Source organism: Lagopus leucura, unplaced genomic scaffold (assembly GCF_019238085.1).
Source record: "Lagopus leucura isolate 7727_CA_CO unplaced genomic scaffold, USGS_WTPT01 Super-Scaffold_100022, whole genome shotgun sequence".
NCBI classification, from domain to species: domain Eukaryota; kingdom Metazoa; phylum Chordata; class Aves; order Galliformes; family Phasianidae; genus Lagopus; species Lagopus leucura.
The window spans coordinates 3,399,864-3,421,116 of NW_024962275.1; the positions used below are offsets into that span (position 1 = coordinate 3,399,864).

General features: G+C 52.9%; 1 protein-coding gene across 1 annotated transcript; it reads left to right on the forward strand.

Moving 5' to 3' along the window:
- The first annotated feature begins 556 nt into the window (after window positions 1-556).
- On the forward strand, window positions 557-20,061 carry SARDH (sarcosine dehydrogenase). The gene is made up of 22 exons (XM_042879210.1): window positions 557-739; window positions 814-907; window positions 1,529-1,850; window positions 2,447-2,625; window positions 2,944-3,123; window positions 3,607-3,730; window positions 3,844-3,944; window positions 4,985-5,089; window positions 5,615-5,744; window positions 7,182-7,268; window positions 7,371-7,461; window positions 9,327-9,468; window positions 10,414-10,497; window positions 10,832-10,945; window positions 11,495-11,633; window positions 11,877-11,990; window positions 13,363-13,510; window positions 13,790-13,883; window positions 16,727-16,889; window positions 17,135-17,303; window positions 17,721-17,856; window positions 19,617-20,061. The coding sequence occupies exons 3-22, from the start codon at window positions 1,535-1,537 to the stop codon at window positions 19,740-19,742; spliced, it is 2,742 nt and encodes a 913-aa protein (XP_042735144.1). The 5' UTR covers window positions 557-739; window positions 814-907; window positions 1,529-1,534; the 3' UTR covers window positions 19,743-20,061.
- Window positions 20,062-21,253: the final 1,192 nt, after the last annotated feature.

A 21,253-nucleotide genomic window follows, 5' to 3' on the forward strand; every position in this document is an offset into this window, starting at 1 on the left:
TGACTTGGTTATTTGGAGTGGTTGGTGGAGGAATTTGGGCTCTCTCTTTAAAACAAACTCTTTCTGTCTTTTAGAAAAAGGAGAGAAATGCCTGAGATGGACCAATTCTGAACAACTGAGCCCCTCTGCTTCTGTTCAGGCTCTTTTCAGAGTGGGGTGATTTGGATGCAGGCCCATCCTGCGTTCTATCCAACGCATAAACAGGGGCTCCCAGGAGTGGTGATGCTGAACATGCAGAACCCCTTAACCCACAGCCTAGGCAGCAGAATCCAAACCTCTAAAGCACTGCACCTCCTGCCCAGACAGGCCCTCATTACAGGGTCCTCCTGAGCAGGAGGAGCACAAAACCTTTGTGCTGAGAGAACTAAATTAAACCTTAAATTAAACCTTTTTGTACAGCTTCTAAATGTTTGTTTTGTTGGTTTTTTTTTTTTTTTTTGGTTTTTTTTTTTTTTTTGCTGTTCACACCTTTGCTTTGAACTCACGGGTCTGCCTCAGGAACTTTGTAAATCCCTTTAAACCCAGCTCTTCCAATGCAACTGCTGGGAACTGGGGCGGGAGGGGCAGATGTTGAAGAGCTCTGTTTGCTCCCTGGCAGCCGGTGAGCCCTGCTGGCTGTGAGCCCCCCCAGCCGTGCTGTCTGGAGCCAATCTGAGAAGAAAAGTCAGAATTCCGTTCCGTTTTGCATTTCTCCATTCTTCCCGACTTTGTCGTTGAACGGCGGAGCGACAGAAAAGGAGTAAGAGCTCATCCAGGGCTGGGGAAGCTGTGCTTGGCCCCGTTGGCTGTTGGAGCTGGTTAATGTTTTTGCAGCGGGGCCGGAGGACGGCGGTGCGGAAGAGGAGGAGGAGGAGGAGGAGAGCATCGGAGGAAGGCAGACGTCCCACGGCCATCGCGAGCATTGCTGGTGAGTGGATCGTGGATCTTCTGTGGGGATTCCTGGTGGGATTTCCCAGCTTTGCATGGTGGCAGTGAGTGGGGTCCCATAGGGGGGGGAGCTCTGCAGCAGAACCCAACCCTGCTGCTCCACTGCAGCCCGCTGCAAACTGCTCCAAAGCCGTGTGTGCCCAAAGCACGCCCCCAGTTTGTGGTGTAGGGCTGGAGGGCTTGATCTGCCCCCCATCCCCCCCAGCAGCCGTTGCTCTGTTTTCTTTTGATAAGGAGCAAACCTTGCGCCTTTGTCGTGGCTTTTGAACGCGTGGAAAAAAGAAAAAAAGAAAAGCACACAGAGAAAAGGGGTGGCTTCTGTGGGCTGGCAGCGAGCCCAGGAGCCGCCTTGTGTATTTTCAGGTCCTTTTTGTAAGCTGGGCCCCTCTGAAGGGTGTTTGGAAACTGCTGTTTGGATACAGTTCCCTGGTGGATGGGGGTCTGAGCTCATGCTGTCCCCTGTTGGATTCCACTCGCTGCCACCATGCTGCTCTGGGTGCTGCTCAACCCATTGCCCAACATGCACGTGCTGTCACCAATACAACCATTGTCCCAATAGTGACCAGCTGGCACCCCTGCTCACAATCTGGGATCTCTGCAGGTTGACATGTCCTACATAAGCTGTGCCCTGCGGGTGGCTGCCCCCCGTCGCCTGCCTGCCCCCTGGAGAAGCCCCCGACCCTACAGCAGCACGACAGGACCCACAGCCGAGAAGAGCGTTCCTTACCAGAAGACACTGAAAGAAGAAAGCAATGGGAGCACGGGGCCCAGCCGACCACCCCCAGCCTCAGCCGAGGTGGTGGTGGTCGGGGGGGGCAGCCTGGGCTGTCAGACCACCTATCACCTGGCCAAACTGGGCATCACCAACGTCGTCCTGCTGGAGAGGGACCGCCTGACAGCGGGCACCACCTGGCACACGGCTGGTGAGCTGCAGGGATGGGAGCCTGTTGTTGCTGTTCGTGACCTCATGTTGCAGCAGGGGAGGTTCAGATTGGATACTGGGGAGCGTTTTATTCTCCAAAAGAAAGGTGCTGTGCTGTCACAGCTGCATGGAGAGCGCTGGAGTCACCATCCCTGGGGTCTTCCATAAGCATGGGGATGTGGCACTGAGGGACGTGTCAGTGGGTATGGTGGGATGAGCTTGGGGATCTGAGATGGCATTTCCAACTGTAAGGATGCCATGATTGCTATTATTAATGCTATTGCTATTATTGTTAATAATATGCCAATTTTCTTTGGCAGGGAGGGGGGAAACTACAAGAGTTTAACTCGGCCATCATTTTCGGGTGCTGTGTCTTTCAGGGGTAGTTCTCCACAGAGCCCCAACCCCCCTTTTCCTATTAATTTAACCCATAATCAGCAAAAAATCCATGATCTGTCGCTCTCCTAAGTAGCCACGAGATGGAGCAAGAGCCCCAGCGGGGTGACACTGCCGCGAGCGGGACAGGGGGGGAACCACGGAGCGACCGGAGCTCCCACCTCGGTCCCACTCGGCTCCGTCCCACGCTGTCCTCCATAGGTTTGCTGTGGCAGCTCCGTCCCAGCGACGTGGAGGTGGAGCTGCTGGCGCACACGAGGGATGTGGTGAGCCGCGATCTGCCGGCCGAGACGGGGCTGCACACGGGCTGGGTGCAGAACGGGGGGCTCTTTATCGCCTCCAACAAGCAGCGCCTCGATGAGTACAAGCGGCTCATGTCGGTAGGATCAGCCCTCAGCATCCCCCTGGGACATAGCGTTGGTCTGTTGGGGTTCGTTGGGTTGGCATCAGACAAGATGAAGCGCAAAGATGATCCTTTTTTGCCCTTTCAGACGTCGTTTTCCCAGTTTCAGAGCAGCTTGTGTGCAGCCTCATCCCATATTCCCATGCAGATCATCACACCCACCTCCAGATGGAGGGTTTGCCTTAGAGCAACGTCATCCCTGGGCCATGTGGGGGACTGGGGAGCAAAACTTTGTCCTTGGGTTTCCTCCAGCATGGGATGAGTTCATGCTCATGGTTTTCTTGTCTGCTGGCAGCTGGGGAAGGTGTATGGCATAGAGTCACACGTCCTGACCCCGGCACAGACCAAGGAGCTGTACCCACTGATGAATGTGGACGACCTGTATGGCACTCTGTATGTCCCCAAGGATGGCACCATGGATCCTGCTGGCACCTGCTCCACCCTTGCCAGAGCAGCAACAGCCAGAGGTGCTACGGTAATGCCTAATTACTAATTAATGCCTGTTGGCCCTCCACCTTCCCCAATTCTGTCTCCAGTAGTTAGATCTTTGCCCTGAAGGATTGTTGTCATATTGGGCTTTGGTGACTCTTTGGGTCACGGTGATAAAGGAGGGAGGAACTGGGAAAGTATAGGATGAAGAAAAGACCATTAGGAGCAAGATGAGACCCCAAGGCAGGTTCCTTGGGTTTAAGGCACACTAACACACTCCACTCCTCAAAGCAGGAATTACCAGTGTGTGGCTTAGCTCATGTGCAAGGCATGGACATAACGAATGTCCTCTGCAGCTGTGGGTACGCAGAGGTGTGGTTTGAGCCTGGAATGGAGAGGAGTGTTACTGTCAGCAGTAAGAGGAGTCACTATTCCAAAAGAAAGATGGCCAGAACCCTGCTGAGCTTCACCTTTCCCAGTGCCAGGGGTGATCCCAGCTCTGACTCTGCCTCTTTTTCTCCACCTTCAGATCATAGAGAACTGCCCCGTCACCGGCATCCAGGTCAGAACAGATGACTTTGGGGTGAAGAGGGTGCATGCAGTGGAGACAGCCCATGGGACCATCCAGACTCCTTGTGTAGTCAACTGTGCAGGTACGGATGGGACAGCTCTGCTTTGCACAGCATGTGCCAGGGATGCACCAAGCCCATGTCCCCCAGCTGATGTGTTCTGTGTGCCCCAGCTGATGTGCTCTGTGTCCCCACAGGAGTGTGGGCGCGTGCCCTGGGCCAGATGGCAGGTGTGCACGTGCCACTGGTGGCAATGCATCACGCCTACGTGGTGACCGAACGCATTGAGGGTATCCAGGTGGGTCCTGCACCGCTCCTCTGTGTGCTCCAGTGATGGTCAGAAACAGAACCACCCCTCCTTGCCCCACAGGACCTCCAGGACCCCCTCCTGTGCTGCAGGACCAGGTTCTGCGTTCACCCCCCTGGTAGCACAGACAGCTGCCTGCCTTATTAGAACCATGTTTAGTATTTAATGATGTTACAACTAGCAGGATCATTTTTTATTATTTATTTATTTGTTCTCAGTGGAATTACTGTAGGGTCTCTGACATGCTTGGTGTCTGAAAGCAGCGCTCATAAAGATGCCAAACACCTTCTGAACGAGCAGAGCTGCTGTAGCTCTCCAGGCACTTCTGCACCACCCTGAGAAATCTGTTCCGCCTTCTGGCTATTGAGAACGGCTCAGGAGCTGAAGCAAACTTCATTCACTCAGGTGCCAGGGCTTGCAGAGTAACACTTTAATTAGTTTCCACCCTGCTGATACAATCTGAGCTGGAGCTTTCAGTCCTCGATGCCTCATATTCAGAAGTGCTGGTGTCTGTTCACCTTTCCATCCCAGTAGCTCTGCTGGGCTGTGCAAACACAGCAAGGGAGAGGCTCAGAGCAGAGGCTGCAGCTTGCGAGCCCCAGTGCATCCTGTTCCATCCACTTCATTTCATTTGTCAACAGGAATGCAGGAGGCCCTACAACAATACCTTGGCTCTGTCTAAACGTTCACCTATTCATCATTCACAGGCACAAATCCCTCGTTTGCTGCATGCTGCTGTGCTTTTATTTTCACCCATGTAGGTGGGTGGCAAAGCCAAGCTCAGAGCAGGATCTGGGATCAGACCGCAGCCATTGAGCCACTTGGAATCAAGCACCCAAATTTTGGGGCTCCCTGAGCTCCCTCTCCCCCGTTAGGTTGGGAGTGCAGAGGGTGGTGCAGCCCAGCTGTGGTCCAGCTGCACGCTCAACCTGCTCAGATGTCTCTGTGGGGATGGGCTCGTGGGCACATGGGGCTGCTGGGGCTGCTGCAGCTCTCAGCCCTGGCTCACTCCTGCACCTCCCTTCCTGCAGAACATGCCGAATGTTCGGGATCACGATGCCTCGGTGTATCTCCGTCTCCAAGGCGATGCCCTTTCCGTGGGTGGCTATGAGTCAAACCCCATCTTCTGGGAGGAGGTGAGCGGTGCTGGGAGGCTCTTGAGGGAGCGAGGCAGGTTTGCAGGGGACCCACATCAGTGGGGCGGGTGCAGCAGTGAGCTCCTTGTGGCCCTGCGCTGCCCAGCCTGACCATGGGCTGATTTTGGGAGCTCAGGAGAGCATTGCCCCCATTGGTTTGCAGGTGATGAGGAAACCAAGCAGTGCTCAGGGCTAACCTTGCTGTTCTGCTGGGTCCCTGTATCTTAATTCGGGCTCTGCCCCAGCCCTTACACTGCATTTTTCAATGCCTCTGTCCCAAGGAGGAGGGAGTCCCTTCATCAGATGATGTCCATCCCCTGACACATCTGTAATGTACAACAGAACATGCAGGGGCTTTGGGTTGGGTGCTGGCTTTGCATCTCTGTACTGAGCTGTTCTTAAAAACCCACTGGGATCTGCAAAGCAGCTCTATTTTCTGGGGCCACAGAGGTTGGTAGGGCTGAGAAGCTCTTACCCATCAGCTGTGCTCTAATTTGTGTCCTGATTCCTGTTTCCCACCTTCAGGTGTCAGAGAAATTTGCCTTCAGCCTCTTTGACTTGGACTGGGATGTTTTTATGCAGCACATCCAGGGTGCCATCAACAGAGTGCCGGTGCTGGAAAGGACGGGCATCAAATCCACTGTCTGTGGGCCAGGTAATGCAGTGCCTGGGAGCAGCAATCTGCTGCTTTCAGGCTGTGGGTCCCAGCAGATAGGGAGGCTAGGAGAAGAGGGCAGTTTTGTGGGATGAGCTGGAGATGCAGGAGCTGACACAGCTCTGCAGATCCTTGCATGCTGTCACTGCCCTACGCTCTTATTCCTGATCCAGCCCATGCACTTACATCCCATTTGTCCCTTCCTTGCACTATGCTGTGGGACATTGGGGTTTGTGGGAGCACTGATCAGAGCCTGTGCTGGTGGGTGTGCATTCTGGTGGGGACAAGAAGGGCTGCCCAAACCCTGAGAGACACAGAGAGGACCCATCCATGCTGGGGCTGCAGTGGTGTCACTTTCCTGGAGGTGGCATACCAGGCTGAGCCCTGCCTTCTTATGGTGCAGAGCTTGGGGACAAACAAAGGTCCCAGCTGGTGCTGGGGCTGCTGACCTGAGAATGGAGCATTTTCTCAAGTAGCGACTGCTGTTTTCCTGATATTTGTACTATTATTGTGGAGTTTTATTTATACTATTATTGTGGACTGTGGAGTTTCAGGCATGAGGCCTGAAAACATTTGGTTTGCTTCCAGTGTCTTGCAGCCCACGCAGGTAGGAGTGATGGCACCATCGAGTTGAGCCATAAGCATTTGGCCTTGAAACCCTCCACATGCCGAAAAAAAAATATCCTTCTTGCTGAAGCACTTAAAGGGAAACCCTGGAGAGCCCTGGGAAGGAGCTGGGCTGTACACAAAGGGAAAGCAGGGCACATCTCTGGCCCTGCAGCATGCATAATGCAGAGGCTGCGCCCTGGCTTTGATTGAATTGCGGTGTGGTTGGAGCTGGGGGCCTCCAGCAGACAGCTGACAGCTTATAGATAGATGTCAAGTGTTTGTAATGCAGTGGGGTAATTTGCAAAGGGTCAGCACTCCTCCTTTTCTTGATTTAAAGGTGCTGCTGGTCTGCTTGCCACAGAGGAATCAGGCTGGGCTGGAGCAAATAGCAAACACTTGTTCTTTCTGCTGTGCTGTAAATATTTCACCACCAGAACAGAAAGCTGCCCCTCAGTGAGGGAGTTCCTGCAGTGATTATGGGAGCAAAGTTTGGGTGCAGTGCAGACCCAGCTCACATTTTGCACGGTTGCACAAAGTGCCCTAATGCAGGGAGGATGGCACACCTCCAGCAGGGTGTTCTGCACTGCCCTTCACGTGTGGGAGGTGCACCAGGGATGTGGCTGATGGTTGTGTTGGGAACAAGAGCTTTGGGCAGCAGCAATGGCTTCACTGAGTAGCTTAAATTCCTGGCACTTCTCAGCAGGAATCAATAGCAGTGAAAGAGAAATAGAAAGAGGAATGAAGCCACCAATGGCAGGAGCAGGATGAGGTCAGAGCAGGATCTCCACGGGACAGATCCTGGCTGATGCATCTCTCTGTGTCCTTCAGAGTCGTTCACAGCTGACCACAAACCTCTCATGGGGGAGGCTCCAGAAGTCCGAGGTTTCTTCCTCGGCTGCGGCTTCAACAGCGCCGGTAAGAGAGCGCAGGAAACCCCACTGCGTGCATCCCAGTGTGAGCATCACAGCCCGGCAGCGATGGTGCTTGGCCTCATTGGTGTCCTCACCTCTTCCCCAGGGATGATGTTGGGAGGAGGCTGCGGGAAGGAGCTGGCCCATTGGATCATCCACGGCCGGCCGGAGAAGGATATGTACGGCTACGACATCAGGCAAGGCTGTGCTGGCACCCAATGGGGAGCATGGGGGTGGGTGTCCAAATCGGGTGTCTAGGCAGTGTCTGTGCCACAGCCCCTGTCCCCTGAGAAGCTGGAATCAATTAGGCCCATGGCTGTAATGAATTTACACGTGGGATTTATCTCATTTGCCTCATTCTGCTTCTACGCAAACTGCGTCCATCAGACTCGAGGAGATTGCAGTGTTGAGGAAGGACGGGGTAATTATGTTTGGGTTGTGTTGTTGTTCAATTAGTGCTGTGCCTAATCTTCTAAGTTAATAATCGGGGGTGATGATTGCAACTGGAGAAAGATTAGTGCTCCCTCTCTGCAGCGCTGCATGGGCCGGGAGATTTGGGCTGCGCAGATGTTGGCTCTGTAATTGCTTTTGACTTGTTCAATCGTGTCTGATTGGGTTTGGGCTTTCTTGCAGGGCTGCTTGTGACAGCAATAAGCTTGTCAGGGATAGATCTGTGAAAATCACATTGCTTTGATGGGAACGGTGGTAAACAGACCATGGAGCCAGCACGGGAGCTGCTGCTAACACATAGAATCACAGAATGGTTTGAGTTGGAAGGGACCCTAAAAGGCCATCTGGTCCCAATCCCTGCAGTGATCAAGGACACCCACAGCTCCACAGGGTGCTCGGAGCCCCTCCAGCCTGACCCTGGCTGTCTGCAGGGACGGGGCATCCACCAGCTCTCTGGGTAACCTGTGCCAACGCCTCACCACCCCTATTGTAAAACACTTTTTGCTCATATCCAACCTATGCTGGTTTGCAAAGCAGGCAGCAACCCCATGGCCCCACCACAGCAATGGTGCTTTGCCAGCTGCTGTGCCATTGGGCATCGTGGCCGTGCACAGCCCTGGCTCCTTGGGGTGCTCCATCCTTCTGGTGCTCTGCCTTTCCTGTGCTTGTCAAGCTGATAGCAGTCCTGTTTTGTTGTTTATTTATTTTCTTTATTATGATTACTGAGCTCCTCTTTAAATAACTCCCGTTCCCTCACATTTAAATATTTATCCTCTCAAATCACTCGCTTGTAAATATTTCATCTGGCAGCTGTTGCTCCTCTCCCTGCTGTCAAAATGCAGCGTGGTGGTGGTGGCAGGGCTGGGGACGTCCCCTGCCATGTGTCCACTGCCATGTGTCCCTACCATGTGTCCCCTGCCACCTGTCACATGTGGGCAGAGTGGGGAAGAAAGCCAAAAATACCATTCTGAAAGGTCCTGTATGTTACATTTTGCCTTGCCTTCTGCCTGCTGCTCTACAGAACTGGGGGCTCTGGGCAATGGGGACAAGAGAGATGCCACCAGCCAAGAGGTGACAGTCCAGGAATCACAGGGCTATGGCACAGGGTATGGCAACAACACCCCGAACCCGTGCTGAACTGGCACATTCCTTCAAGGAGATCTTTCTATTTGAAAGAGGAAAGCATGTCAAACAAATTTAAAATGCTTTGGGTTTTATTTATATTTCAGTCTAGGGAGAATTGGATGAAAAATGCGAGGAATGCTTGTGGCTCTCTTCCTCTTCTTGCATTTCAGGCTGGGTTGTGCAAGAAGAGCTCTCTGAGGTCTGCCCAGTGCTGAATCAGGGCAGAATTAACCTCAATTTCTCTCGTTTCTTGTTTTTCCCCAGTGGGGTTATATCCTGCTCTGGTAAATCTGACAGGGCCAAGGGATGGCAGAGCCATGGGGACAAGCATTTTGATGGGCAAGAGATGTGATTTGGGTTTCTCTGCTCTCCTCCCTACAAAAGGGAGTAGAAATCACAATTTTACACCACGGCAGCCGCCAGCACCTCTCACTGCCAGGCTGTGCCTGGGGATCCTACGCTCACCATCCCTTTCTCTGCCCTTCAGGAGGTTCCACCATTCCCTCACCGACAACAACTGCTGGATCCGGGAACGGAGCCACGAGTCCTACGCCAAAAACTACTCGGTTGTCTTCCCCCACGATGAGCCGCTGGCAGGGCGCAACATGAGGAAGGACCCTCTGCACGAGGTGGGCACCCCCGTGCGTCCCTGCTCCCATCCATCAGCGTGGCACTGCTCACCCCGCTGCGCAACGCAGGGATGCTGGGGTGGGCTGACCCCAAATGGAAGTTAGATGGTGGAGATGCCAAACATTCCCCTATGACTCAACGTAGCGCAGGTCAACGGATGATGAAAAAGTTCAAAGCAGAGCCCCAAAAACACTCACAGAGCCCAGCAGGGAGCTGAGCCCTTTCCAATGACTGCAAATTCACACTGCAGCATCCCTCTTCCGACAGAGAGCAGTAAAACAGACATTCCTCTCCACCGGCCCCCGATGTTTGGTTGACAGCTCCGTTGTTTTCTGTCACCGAGAATGCAATTTATTTTTTAATAATGTGTCTAATAAGCAATGCCCATTTGACTGACAGCCTGGTATTTATGCATGCAGCTCCAGTACATGTGCTTGCGTTTTATAAATAGGCACTGAATCATTGCTGAAATATTCTGCAAAATGTATTCTTTTCCGAATGGAGGTACCCAACAAAAATATCTTAATGGATCCCTAATTAATTGCTCATGGAGAGATTTTCCTGAGAGCGCAGAGCAGGAATGAGAAGGTTGCTGTGTGAATCTCTGATGTTATTGGTGTAATTATGGAAATCGTTGGGGAGATTGGTGCTATCTGCATTCAGTGCAGTGCAAATTCAGTGCTGAAGCAGTGATTTGTGCAGTGCAGGTTTTGGTGCTCGTAGTGTTGTAAGGGGGACACAAACATCAGCCAGTCCATAGGGCAACGAGGAGTTCTGCTGGCTTAGAGGGCAACCCCAGGAGCTGATTTTGGCTGCTGATAGCTGATGCCAAGGGGTTGCAAGTTGGTTTTTGAGCGTACATTGCAGGTGGCTGGAGGAGGGCTCAGAGAAAAGGGCTGCTTTTAACCTTTTTGTTCCCATTTCTCTGGCTTTGTCTCAAGCAGGAGCTGCTCCAGCAGGGCTGTGTGTTCCAGGAGAGGCATGGCTGGGAGCGGCCAGGTTGGTTCAGCCCAGGAGGAGCAGCTCCGGTAAGCACAGTGCCGGGTGTGCAGGGCGTGCTGCCCTGAAAGCAGTGCATCTCCCCAGAACAGGTCCATGAAAACATCCATTAATTCACTCTAACAATAAGCAGAAGGAGTTCTGTGTGCGTGTCTGCCTGCCCCTCTGCAACAGGCAGCCGTAATAGGGGGCACTGGTGTCCCTTCTGTACATTGGGAGCTGTGGGAAGAGGCACCCAGATGAGGACCTACCAGTTCAGCCATGTCCCACATCCCTCTGCCTCTCCCTGCATGGTGTGGAGCAGCCCTTTGGCTTCGGGGTTCTTCCTATTACCTCCCCCCCATCCTCACACTTCTCTCCTAGGTTCTGGATTATGACTATTATGGTGCTTACAGCCGGGAGCGGCACAGGGAATACACCTACAACCAGCTGCTGGCAGATGAATACACCTTCGACTTTCCACCACATCACAACACTGTGAGTGCGGGGTGGGGGCACATCTGGAGCTGGTGGGGGTGATGGAGGCCCCAGAGCACCTGCAGCACTCTGCCTTTGGATAGAGCTGGGGAGGCTCAGGGGGATGGAAACTCAAAGCTGGGGGCAACGTTCTCTGAAAATGAACGAAAACGCATGGCTTGTGCTTGGAAAGCTCAGAAGAGGCCATGTGAGTTTTATGGCTGCTTTCCCAAAGGAAAGAAATGGAACCATCTTGGGGAAGCTTCATCCGCAGAGCATTGGCTCCCCAGCTAGCTCAGTGTCCCCAAACTGCAGTGCAGAGCAAGGGACCCGATGGAAATGGGGGAGGGAATGCCTGGTTTGATCAGATGAACCATTATTATTGATAGCTCTCACTGTGTTACTGACATAAGGAATGAGACAGGGCGTACACTGACTTGTCACACTTAACACTGACTTTTCATGTATATTTTGAAGCCCTCCAGTGAACTTTTAAGTCACCAGGTGTGTATCCTGGTGGTGCTTCTCATTACGTAAATGGTTTCAGCAGCGTGTTTGCTTTAATTTTAGATCAAGAAGGAATGCCTGACGTGCAGAAATGCCCTGGCTCTCTTCGACATGTCTTATTTTGGGAAGTTCTACCTGGTTGGCCCCGAAGCCACCAAAGCAGCCAACTGGCTGTTCAGTGCTGATGTGAGCAAAGCGCCAGGTACCGCCAGCCCCTCTCATTGTGCGTGGGGCATCCTGAACCAGAGCGCGCAGTGGGGACCCAAACCAGCTTTTGTTCCATGCATGTTACAACCCTAAGGGGAAAAAAGCCTTGCTCCCATCTCTGGGTAGGGCACGGTGCACCCAGGTGCAATGGTAGTAATCGGTTTGTTTAAGAATTGGGATAAGTGTTGATGCTCCCCATTGCTGGGCAGGGCAGGTGGGCAGCATGTCTCTCCCACAGGCAGCACCGTGTACACCTGCATGCTGAACAAACGTGGAGGGGTGGAAAGCGACCTGACCGTCAGCAGGATCAGCCCCGGTGACCCCAGCTCCCCGCTGGCCCCTGCCTTCCAAGGTAAAACCCTGGGCAATGGGGTTTGTGCCTCCAGCCTGAGCCAGGCATGCAGCTGCATCCTCGGGATGCTCCCAGCAGTGGGATGGGAAGCCACAGTGATGGGCTCAGCACAGGGCTCTCTGTCCTCGCTGTGCTCAGGACCATGCGTGGCCGCGGGCGCAGTGCTGATAGCATTTATCTAATGGCAGCCACCTGTTTTTTTCCACTTCCACCCTTCGCTGTCTATAACCCAATTATCCCCTTTGTGCCGGGGGCTTGTGCTGCTCGTCGGTGTTATTGGGTTTCTTCAGGCCAGGATGGTGCTCTGACCTCTCCCAGAGCCCTTATCAGCTGCCATAAAGGCGAACTGAAAGGAAGCAGAGCAGCCAGCCCTGAGGGCAGAAATGGCATTAGGGAGCAGCAGGGGAGGAGGGCACCAAATTGGGCTGCAGCACCACTGGCAGCACTGTGCTGTGCTGTGCTGTGGCACTCTGGCATCCCACACCCCTTTATCCCCAGTGCTCAGGGGCAATGTGGTGATGGGGAGTGGTTGGCAGAGCTGCAGGGTTTGACAGGTGATGGAGAAGCTGAATAGGAACGAGTCTATTCTTCCAATTACAGTAGGTGGCTGCACTTATTATCGTTATGACAGAATATCAGAGAGTAATTTTGTAGTGGCAGGAAAGGAAGAGGAAAGATCGATCGCGCAATAATCAGCTCCTAAACCACATCCTTGGGAATTTTTCACCCAGGATTATCAACAAGATGAAATTCCTCCTCATACTCACACGCACAACTCCTTGCCTACCCCTCCCTAACCCTGAGCCCCAGTGAAGTTACATTACAGGACTGCAGTGGGGTTGGATTCCCAGCACAAAGGAGGCTCCCATCTCCCACATGCAGAGGTTCAGCCCATCTCCGATGCACCATTCCCTTCTTCCTCCACGCCACGACATTGATTCTTTCTTAGACAAAACATTAAGATTTTTTGCTGTTCTCCTCAAGAACAGAGAGTTTTCTCTTTCCATGATGTTTTCTCCCACGTATCTCCAGGGCTTGGGCAGCTGGCAAAAGCTCCATCAGCAGGGCTGGTGTGGGCAGTGTCTCTGAACTCCCCCCTTTGACTGGGGAAGCTGCATGCAAAGGAAAGCAAATGCAGTGAATTGTGAGGCTCCTGTGGTCCTTTGGAGGCCAAAAGCACTTGCATTATGCTACCTTTGACTTCAGCCCTTAAAACTGCTTGCATAAGAGTGGAGCAGCACCTACCAGAGTTGCTCAAAGTGCTCCTTTTTTCATGGCCCCACATCCTGACTTACACTGAACACAGCATCACCCCCAGCCCAGTGCCATTGATCTTAAAGCACTGTTGGGGTTGGGGGATGTCATTTTCCAGGAGATGGTTACTACCTGGCCATCGGTGGGGCCGTGGCTCAGCACAACTGGTCACACATCACCACAGTGCTTCAGGACATGAAGCTGCAGTGCAAACTCATCGACTGCTCGGAGGAGCTGGGCATGATGAGCCTGCAGGGTCCACTGAGGTGAGTGGGCTTGTGGCCTCTTTCCCTGAGCCCCATTCGTGGGATAAGATCCCCAACCCATCCCACCGTGCCCACTGACCTTGTCCCCAAGTGCCACATTTCCACAGTTCTTAAACACCTCCAGGGATGATGAATTCACCACTCCCTGGGCAGCCCATGCCAACACCTCACTGCTCTTTTGGAGAAGAAATCTTTGCTATATATCCAACCTGCTGAGAAAGCAGCTGATGCTCACCAGGAGGAGAGCAGTGAGCTCTCTGCTTTGCTGTTCCCCCACAGCCGCACTGTGCTGCAAGAGCTGCTGGACACCGACCTCAGCAATGAGGCCTTCCCCTTCTCCACCCATAGGCTTGTGAAAGCTGCAGGATGCACGGTAGGACAGCACTCGGGGTCCCAAGGGATGTCTTCTACTGCCTATGGGTTTGTTGAATGTCTTCACTGGGAAATGGTTTCCTCTGCAGTGTGCAGACAAGTTTTGGGTTTGTTTTTTGTTGGAAAAAGCCAAAAACCACGATGGGAACTGGGCATGGTGGCTTGTGCATGGTGATGCTGGAGGGAGCTGAGGGCCCTCAGGCAGATGAGGGATGAGCACTGGTGATAGAGAGATTTACGTGACACTCCAGATCCCTTCCTTTACCCTTAAAAAAAAAAAAAAGAGAGAGGTAGGGACAATTTAATATGAAATGTGTCACATCCTTCCTGGAAGGGCTGAGGAGCCCGAGGACTCAGTGCATTTGATCACAGAAGAAGCCTGACAACCTTAAGCTTTCTGTTTAAGCACGGATCATTTTGCATTTGCTGAGAGTTCAGTGCTCGTGTCTGCGGTTATGCAATGGGACATGGGGATGGCCACGTGCCAGGGGCTGAGCCTTGGGGGTGATGAGGGGAATCCAGCCCCACTGCCCACCCAGGGGGAGCCAATGTGTTTTCAGATACTGGTTTTTTTTCCCAAGATTGTCATTCAGCAAGAAAACAGCACGGCTGGGAAACAGAATCTCATTTTCTTGCTTACTTGCTTGATGACATGCCCAGTCAATTCCAGCTAAGCCCTTGTAACTGGAAATGGTGGTTAAGAATACGCTTTGAGTTCTAGGCAGAAATCAGCTGAAGTAGTGCAGTGATACCGGTTACGTGGGTCTCTGCATAGCATCCATTGGTGTAACAGTGGCTGTAGCAGGAAACAGTGCTTCCATTTGTTTATTGATGGTGTTGTAGGAAATAATGCAATTTTGGAACTCACTGCAAATCTTCCTGAAAGTGGCTCAAGAAAATAACAGCAGGGATTCCTCTTCCTCCTTCTCCTCCTCCTTCTCCTCCTCCTGCTCTTCCTCCTTCTCCACCTGCCTGGTTTGTGACCCCAAAAAGAGCCCCCTGCTCTCAGGGATGGGCTTTATTTGAAGTCATCCCCAGGGAAAGTGTTGCTTGCTTGGGGATTATGCCATGTTGTGTGCTGATGTAGCCTAAAACGCACTGAACAGGAGAGTTTGTGGCCACAAAGTGTCAAAACATTGTGCAAATGTTGGTATCAGGGAAAACCCTTCTGCGGGCTTATCTTGGTTTCCCATTGACAATTACCCCATACAAAATACTTCCATGCTGTGCTATGAGAATTGCCCCACTGGGGTGAGTGTTGGTGGCACTGGTGGGATGGGGCTTGATGCCACCCCAGGGGTGTGTATGGGGACAGTGACACTGTGGTCCTGGATGCCTGGGGGTGCAGCCATAAACTTTGTGCCAGCTGCCATTGGAGCAGGGAATGGGACAGGAGTGAAATTGGGTTAAGCCACACACGTGGACACTTTTCATTAGGAGTTAAAGTGGCTTTAATTCGAATGCAGCCAGCTGCTGAAAGGCTTGCTGCTAAATCAAATAACGGCCATTTGGATGGTGAGGAAGAGCCTCGTCAGGGCGCAGAGCACTTTAAGTAAGGCACCCCCAGAGACGGGATGGAGGCACGGGGGACCCTAAGGCCAGCCCTGATTGCAGCTCACCACATATCACTGGGAGTACTGACAGGCTACAGTCCTCACTTGTGAGAGCTGTGACAGCCTCGCAGCATCTTCTAATAATCCACTTATCCCTCTGAAAGGTGTAGCAATGTTCTCATCTGCTGGAGTGTCATTGGTTTATTTGCATTTTGCTTCAAGTTTGCAAAAAAAAAAAAAAAAAATAATAATAATAATAATAATAATCCTGTCCTACAAGGGAGAAAACTGCTCACAGAAACGTTTTGGTGTCTTTTAAGTGCAAATGCCCTGATTGAAAGGAAGAACAGCTTTTCTGCCCTCTCTGGGTGAGCTCAGAGGGGCTGAACGCAGCCCAGCAGCCCAAAGTGGGAGCTCTGAGGTTTTTGTGCATTAACACAGAGGTTGAACAGAATCAGCTGGTGAGAGAGGAGAGTTCCTGCAGAGTTAATGACTCTGGAAATTACCAATTGGTTTGTGAACGTGTATATATAGTGTCTCTCATTGTATTAAACAGCAGCGAAAGGGCCCCGTTTGAATTTCACTGCTGGGTGTGGGGTGACGTTCGGGTTTGAGCTTTCTAGAATAATCAAAATGCTTTTGAACTGTTGCTCAAAGACTCAGGAGTTGATGCTATTTCATAGCTCTGTTGGAAGCTGAACAGAAACCTCTGCTCCCTCTGGGCGTGCTCTGTGTGTTACACACCTGTATGCAGCCCCTGTTCCTCTCCATGCAAGCCTAACACCCGGTACCCCACATTTTCCAACCATACAGGTTTCCTACAACAAATGGCTTGGCCTTATTGTCAGGATGCCTGGTTTCCTGCAGCAGCAGCCTGGTTGGGGCTCTGTGCATTCAGTGTTGGATTAATTACACTGCTGGGAGCGATGCTACAGAGCACTGCCTCTGCTGCGGGATCCTGAGCATCCTCGTGGGGTGGGCAGGGTGTGGGTGGGGATGCTGGGCTCAGCCCTGGGTGCCAGCAGGAAGCTGTTGGGGGTGGGATGCATCCCCAAAGTGCCACATAGAGAGCTCACAGTAGGACGGTCCCACTGGGATCTGACTTCTCTACCCCACCAGCAATACAGCAGATTTCAGGGACAGAGGGATGCAGTGCTCATAGGGTGTACTGGATCAGCAGAGGGAGACAAAGGTCCGGCTGGTGTGGGAGCATTGCTGCTGACCGACGGTTGATGCCACACTGCACAGCCCTGCTCTGCCCTCAGGGATTTGGGGCTTTTGTACTCTGCAGGTGCGTGCCATGAGGCTGTCCTTCGTCGGTGAGCTGGGCTGGGAGCTGCACGTGCCCCGGGAGAACTGTGTCAGGGTGTACCAGGCAGTGATGGAGGTGGGCGCCCGGCATGGCATCGCCAATGCTGGCTACAGAGCCATCGACAGCCTCAGCATCGAGAAAGGTTTGAGCTTCTCCTTACGGCAGCACTGGTTGCTTTGCTTCTGACCTAATGTGCAGATGTGTTGTTCCCAGCATGGGGGTGGGTTAATGAGGATGGAGGGCACCAGAGCAACTTTCCCATCTGTGGGCTTCTCTTGAAGGTGCTTTGTCCAAGGCCGAGTGAAGCAAGGGATGCCCAACAGGCTGCTATCCCAGTCTCCAGCTTTTGCTCACCGAGGCAGGGAGACCCCTGTTTGTTCTCTGCAGGATACAGACATTGGCACGCAGACCTCCGCTCTGATGATACACCACTGGAAGCAGGCTTGGCATTCACCTGCAAGCTCAAGTCCAGCATTCCCTTCCTGGGACGGGAGGCCGTGGAAGCCCAAAAAGCTGCAGGCATCTTCCGCCGCCTCGTCTGCTTCACCACGGATGAGTAAGTGCAATGCCCTGGGGCACTTCCATGCTCCTTAGCACCCAGTGCCAGTGTGATGAGACTCACAGAGCTCCCACCCAGCCCCATGCATGCACACGGGGCTCAGCTCCCACCTGCTCAGCTGCTTTCTGTGCTCTAATTCAGGCTCTAATTTAAGTCCCACCACACATTCCCTGCTAGATACTTAATGGGAGCTGGAAACAGTGTGACAGGGAGTGGGTTGATCGTGTTGCAACCAGAGCAGCAGGAGGGCTTGTGAATCAAGCTGGAGAGGATTTGACTGCAAAACAGAGGGGGCTGTGAGGGCTGCAGCTCCCATGCCAGGGGGAGCCCCAGCACATGGGGCTGCCGCCTCCAACCCCCCTTCCTCTGCTTTGTGCCATTCCAACCTGGTTCTTTCCTGCCTTCACCCTACAGGAAGGTGCCGATGTTTGGCCTCGAGGCCATCTGGAGGGATGGCGAGGTGGTGGGCCACATCCGCCGGGCAGATTTTGGCTTTGCCATTGACAAAACCATCGCCTACGGTTACATCCGCAATCCTGCGGGGGGACCCGTGAGTATGGCACTGCCACGTCCCTCCCTGTGCCCAAGGGTTGGCAGGGATGCACAGCACCCGTGTTGGAAGCCATATGCACAAATATGTTGCTGGCAGCTGGGGTGAGAGACATTGCACCCTCGTGTCCCTCCCCCATGCACAGTGGTGGTGGCACAGGACGAGATGGGCAACGATGCTGCAGCTCAGATGCTGCACTGTCCTCACTGGTGGCATCCAGACTGCCACACAGCATGGCCCTGCCACTGCTATCCACCCCCAGCACTTTCTCAGATGTTAATTGCAAGCAAGTATTTAATTGCGGTGGTAAATTAACTGACATTATGGGAGCGACTAGCCAATAGGGGAACGGCAGGTTCCTAATTAACCCTGGGAGACTCCTGGCTGGTAAATCAGGTGCCCTCGTTAAGCAGTGTGTTATAGACAGAGAGCTGTGGGCCTATGTGGGGACAGAGGGCTCTGGGTGATGTCCCTTGGGACTGGCTCTCTTGCAGCACATATGCTTGTGCTTTAATCCTCTGGCTTGCCTTAATGTTTAATCCTGTGTTAGTGCAGTGATCCTGAGTCAGGCAGTTCAGGGTATGAGCTATCTCTGCAGCCTCCCGGGGCAACATCTCTCTATTTTGGGGCAAAGAATAGGTTTCTCCTCAGGGCAGCTTTGTGCCATTTGGCACAGGGAGAGGGATGGGGATGTGTGCAGATCAGGGGGATGCAGGGCTCAGGACTGCTCATTTCCTTTGGGGAGCTGTGCAGGAATATTTCAGTGAGTATTTAAGGGGTTTCAGGCTGTCCCTGTCCCAAAACCAGGAGGTGGCTGCAGGCTTTGGGATGCAGCAGTGGAGTCTCCAATCCTGGGACCCCTATTATGACTATTTCCCCCTATATTTAGGTTTCTCCCTTCCCTGCCATCTCTCTCCCAGCCACCCCTGCCTGCCCCAGGCAGTGCGATGGAGGTGATGGGATGGAGGTGGCACGGGGACAGCCCTCTCCTGCCTGCAGCGAGGCACCAATGCGGCACAGCAGCACTGAGTGCACCCCGCCGGGCACATCGATGACAACTTTCCCCTCTCTTCCCTCGCTGTAGGAAATTCTCTGTGCCTATAGGGCCGACAATGGGGCCGACAATGGGTCTGACAGCTGCAGACGCCGCAGGGAGCAGTTGTGCTTACAGGGGCTGTTTGCGGGGCCCCAGCCCTGCCAGCTCATTGTGCAGCCGCCTGCGGAACGCGGCGCTCATTAAGCAGATGTTAATGCACAGCCTTAATCTCCCTGCTCCCTGTGCCTAACTCCCGCTTGATTTACGCCGTGACGGGGTTTGCTGTGTGGGCAGGGATCTTTCCCTGCATTAAGGCATTTTGGGTGCTGGTACTGGTGAAGGGGGCATCTGCAGGGAGATGCTAGTGTGGTCCTCTCCTGCAAGCAGTGTCTGGCTGGGCGATACTGGGGACTGACCCCATTGGGTGTGCATCCCCCTGCTGCCCACCCAGAGTCTATTTGTGAGACCACCCGACTTGGATGCTGTTGAAAAAACAAAAACAACCCCCCAAAAAAGAAATATTGGTTTCTTTAACTCCATGCTTTTAAAAATCTACTTTCCTCCTCTCTGTGCATCCTCCTGGGATGGCAGAGCTGGGTTATCTGCAGAAATCACTGCTGTAGGGTTGCATGGGAGAGTCCCCTAAGTGTGGGGAGGGTTCAGATATGGGGCTAGGGGGTGGGGGAGCCTGGCTGTGCCTAACAGGGGGTTCTCTGCCTTGCAGGTCTCACTGGATTTTGTGAGGAGTGGCAGCTATGAGCTGGAGAGGATGGGAGTGCGTTACCCTGCCCAGGCACACACCAAGTCCCCGTTTGACCCGGACAACAAGAGAGTGAAGGGCATCTACTGAGAGCCTGCAGTGGGGAGAAGAGAATGTTGCTGGCCCCATTCCCTGCCTGGCAGTCTGACGTGAACTCACTGAATAAATTTGGGTCAGATTAGAAGAGAAGAAGAGGAAAAGATTCCAAAAAGTCCAAGAATTTTGTTCCTGGATTTTCTAAATGAAGCAATACCACTACAGCAATAATTCTTTCCCATGGGTTAATCGACCTGAAAACAGTGTTTTGCTTGACTGCAAATGAAATGGTTTCAATTTTTGACTTTGCTGGAAACCCTTTTCCCCCTAAACATAGTTTCACGCTGCTTGGAAATGAATGTTTTAAACTAAATGTTTGTCATTAATACAGCCATCACCTCCAAACCTGCCGTCCCACCAGGCTCTGTCCCCACTCTGATGGGTGTCACTGGGTTGGGGCTGTACCCTGGGAGCCTGGTGGGTGGGGGGACATGGGTAAATGGGTGGCCCCTCAATAGTTATAGCCCTGCATATCCCTTGGGAAGGAGCAGGGGCAGGGGATGCTCTCCCTGCTGCAGGATTCTTCTGAACCGTGCTGTAATTGGTTTTATCCAAGACGGTTTTAAGCATGAGCTTCTATTGGCTCCATTGGTAACTGTCACCTAAATCCCTTTAAAAATCAAGCCCAGGGTGCCCATTCTGTGCTCACTTCAGTTTTGTTTGCTTTGCTGAAGGGCTGTCTCTGTGCAGGAGATGGGGAGGGCTGATCTTCCTCAGTCCCAATCACTGACCTTTTCCATTTCCAGCAGCACAAGAGCAAAGGCAAGTTTTGAGCTGTGCATCCAGAGAGCAATTGGTGCCCCAGGGAGTGCCACTGGCTTGCACTCTGCTTTTGAAATGAGGAAAACATGACGGTGCCACACAGCGCCTTAATACTGAGCTGGGGGAAAGATTTCCATCTTCTGTCCCTGGAGAAGACTGGAAAATCCCAAAGGCGACTGCAGCTTGGATCTGGCTCACTCTCATACATACTGCATGTATGTGTGGGTCTATGTGTACATCCTCTGAATCTGGAGGAGCTCCACTTGTGTTGGCCCACACAGAGTGTCCCCACTGGGCATTCTGTGCTCAGCTCGCTGTTCAGGGTTGCTGGCAGCAGGGCTGCCCTGCAGTCCCCATGCTGGCACCATCCCAAAGGTCACCATGGAGGGGGTGATCCATTGCAGGTGCTGAGCTGCCAGCCCCAGCTCCCAGCCCTTCCCTGGTAGCCACCAGCACCTCTGCCCCATGCAGGTAACCTATGGAAACCACCCTCCTCTTCCCCATAATCAGAGGGAGCAAAAGGACAGGTCCGTGGTCCCTTTGCTCACCCCATCACCGAGCTGTTTTAATTACAAATGAGCACAGGCAGCGAGGGACTCTGCCCCATCCTTCACAGCACAGGGTCTGATCTCTGCTGAAGCTTTTACCTGCCTGAAGAAATAATCACACTCCATGCTTTTCATTTTATTCCCTCTGACTAGCTCTGCTTGCTTTGCATTCTCTTTGGAGCCAGTTCCAATCCC